A 3,380-nucleotide genomic window follows, 5' to 3' on the forward strand; every position below is an offset into this window, starting at 1 on the left:
ATGCTGGCAGCAGTTTCCGTGGGAGCTGGCTCAGTTCCCTGGTGCTGGGAGTGCACAGCCTTCCTCCTGGGGCTGGACTGTCTGTCCAGTGAGTCCCACTGTCCAGGGGCAGGTGGGGACCTGCTGGAGGGGGGCAACAGCCTGGAAGAAAGGGGGGAACAGCCAGTGACTTGAAGCTGATGGAGGGCTCTCTCCTGCCTGCCTGTTGGGGCTGCTGGGGGCTCTCCCAGAGTGGCTATGGATCAGGGAGCAGTCAGGCTCATGCACTCTGGGCATGGTGGTCTGTGGCTTTGCAGGGGGCTATAGGGAAAGCTGGAGACCCTTCCTCTGCCTACAGCTGAGCTGGCTGCAGATCCAGGTTGGGCAGGAGATCCAGGGGGCTCTGGCTGCGCTGGCTCCTGTGGGGGTGGGAAGGCTGTGCCTGACTGATCTCTTGTGGAGGGGAAAGCACTTGCTCGTGGAAGAGCTGTACTCCAGGACTGCCTTGCCATGCCCAGGCTCTGTCTTGCTGCAGCCTGACTGTAAAGTTTGTGATCTTGTTGTTCCTGGCTGCTCTTCCTCAAAAGTGTTGGGCTGGAGCTGGGAAAGCAGACAACAGAGTGGCACTGGGGGCTTGTCACTGGCCCAGAAGTCAGTCCCATACTTTGTTTTGCTGTCTCCCAGCCTGTGGATGTAGGAGTAGGGGAGCAGTTTAAGAACAGTTTTGATTTAATTTGGGTCTGGGCTCTCTGCTTCCAAGTCCAGTCCAACAGAAGGAGTGTGCAGAAGGGGTGCTCTGAAAGATCAGTCATGCTGCTTTACCAGGACTTTCGATGGACTGCCTGGGAGAGGAGTTTGCCATCAGGTCGAGCTTCTTTATGGATTTCTTCTCTTGTGCAGAGGAGAGTGAAATAGTGATGACTGCACGTGTGGCTCAAGTAAGAGCAGGCCTTTTGGAAGGGCTGCAGGACAGGAGGCTAAATGAGCATGAATGACAAGAAGTTCTTACCTAGGTGTCTTGCTGTCTGTGACTGGCATGGTGGGCTGCTCTCTAAAAGAATCTCTCCTCTCCCTTAGGCCTGTTCAAGGAAGAGAACCCTTATGCAAAATTTGAGAATTAGCATCTCTGGACCTGCCCACCCTGGTGAAGAGTGCCTTTTCGCAGAGCTGCAGGACTCTGCTTCCCCTGCCATGAGGAGACCACTGTGGTGCCACTTCAACTGTCACAGAAGATGAGCCAAATGCTTGGTGACACCATTGTCCCCACTCAAGATGCTTGGTTTGTTCCAGAGCTTTCCTCTTGCTCTGCTGATACAGGAAAACGTGATGGCAATGCCAGGGGAAGGACATGTTTCTTGTCACTCACCCCTCGTGACAGAGGGCGATAACAAGAGTCTAAAGCAATGCAAATAGTCCTTGTCCCTGGCTAAGGGCAAAAGCAACCTTTAGGCATCTTTCTTGCTCCCACTTCACCAAATACTCTTCAGACACACAAAGCCAGGCTCTTCTGTCCCTCTCCCCTTTTCGTCTTTTTTTCTTTTTCTTTTAGCATAGGCATAAGCCAGCAAGGGTTTCTTGACTCATTGGTCAGCAGGAGGCCTTCACTGTTACTCCATGTGCCTGTGCTTATCCCAGCACAGCAGCACAAGCTTCTGGTTATCTCGGGCGCCCAGGAGGAACGTCCCACATGCATATTCTCACTTGCAACTAATCTGGGGAAATGCCCCAACTCTCCTACCTCTGTGCTTTTCTAGAAGGATGGTCTCCTGGGCTTGGTGGTCATGGCTGATAGCAATACTGTAGGATTCAGATGAATTTACAATGTTGACTATAAAAAGCTGATTTGATTACTATCCTAGTCTGAAAGAGTTTAATTCTGTTTCCACACCAGCTATGTGTTGGCAGTGGTGACTGATGGAGTTGTCACTGTTACGTGGTGCTCGTTTATCAGATCCTGATGAAGTCGCTGAGGGAGGCAGAAGCAAGGCTGCCTTGAACTCTTGCTGGGCTTGGAAGGAGGAGTCTTGTTCATGAAGATGCTCAGTTGTTAGGAAAAGCTGGGTGTTGGGAGTAATGCCACTCTCTAAGAAAGGTGCTGGGTCTTTCTGCAAGAGCTTGACCTGTGTCCCCTAGCACCCCTGAGATCTTCTGGCAGTGCTGGGCACAGACTAAACTCTTGTGCTGTGCTACTGATCGAGGGACGCAGAGGCAGGGAAAGGAGAATGGGAGCTTCCTGCTCTTACATGGTCCCATACTTGTCCAAAATTGGCTTTGCTGAATGAAGGAGCCTTGCATGCAAGTACTATATCTACTGTAAGAGTTTCTACCTTGATAATTTTGTCTAAGAAAAGTTGACTGACACTATTGCCTTCTGCCAGGTGGGGTGACTTGCTCCAGGCTGCAGACGGTAGTATTTCTGTGGGTTTGCATAAAATGATTCATTTGCTTTGCCAGGTTTATGACCTTTGGACACAAACTGCTCAAACTGAACTTCCAAAGCTAAACCAGCTGTGAAACCTTGCTGCTGCTGCCTGAGCTGAGTGCTGTCTGCCAGAATCTGGCTGGCTTTTGCCAGGATGGTTAGAGATGCAAGAATTGCAGGTGACAATCTAGGCTGCCTCTGGCTGCTGCCAGGAAATATTCAGCTTCTGGTGGTAGGAATAAAGTGAAGGACTCTGCCAATGTTGAATGAGCACCTGTAACCTGGACTCCTGTTAGCATGAACTAGGTTGCAGTGCTGGGATGAGGGCTGAAGAAGTAGGGTCAGGTTGTTAAACTCTCATGGGTAATCTCCCATCTTCTGTCCCAATCTGCTGGATTGGCTGGGGAGGGGCTGCATCCTGCTGCTGCCAGTCAAGAGTTGTGGAAGGTGATGACAGCACCTTATCCAGTTCTGCATGGCTGGGAGTGATGCTGTAAAGAAATCCCCAAAGCCTTGTGTTTGGAACTCTTCGTGCAAACTGCCCTGTGCACATAGAAAATGAAGTGTGGAGCCCTGTAAGGAGAAGTGAAAATGTTGATAAAGATCCTGGTTGTGCCCTGTGCTTGACTGTGAACACTGGCCTGGAGGGGCTGTGGTCCCCCTGCCAACCAAAGACACAGGGGACCCTGGGGGAGCTTTATTTAAGAACAATTATTTAAGTGAAGTATGGGGGCAGCTGGTGCTAAACTGCAAAGTTGTTAGAGTTGTCTTTTCGTCTCCTGGGCTGCAATAAGCTCTGGGTTCCATCCTGCCCTGGGGACTGGGACCTATATAATCCTTTTAGGCTAACTGAGCGCTTCCACTGGCCCTGCTTCCAGCACTGAGAGGTGATGCCTCCAAAACCAGCAAGGATGGGAGACTCTTCAAGTAGGTTCCCCTCACTGTCACCCCACTCATTACAAGGTCTGTCCTCTGCTGA

General features: G+C 51.0%; 1 protein-coding gene across 1 annotated transcript in view; it reads left to right on the plus strand.

The window, feature by feature from the left end:
* PTTG1IP (pituitary tumor-transforming 1 interacting protein) overlaps positions 1–1,100 on the plus strand; it is a gene marked incomplete at its 5' end in the record, with an annotated part of 6,157 nt that extends 5,057 nt beyond the window's left edge. Inside the window, one exon of the mRNA XM_010145018.1 lies at positions 1,057–1,100. Coding sequence (XP_010143320.1) covers positions 1,057–1,100 — 44 coding nt within the window. The remainder of the gene's footprint in view (positions 1–1,056) is intronic.
* Positions 1,101–3,380: the final 2,280 nt, after the last annotated feature.

The sequence above is a fragment of the Buceros rhinoceros genome, unplaced genomic scaffold (genome assembly GCF_000710305.1).
Source record: "Buceros rhinoceros silvestris isolate BGI_N320 unplaced genomic scaffold, ASM71030v1 scaffold16711, whole genome shotgun sequence".
NCBI lineage: Eukaryota > Metazoa > Chordata > Aves > Bucerotiformes > Bucerotidae > Buceros > Buceros rhinoceros.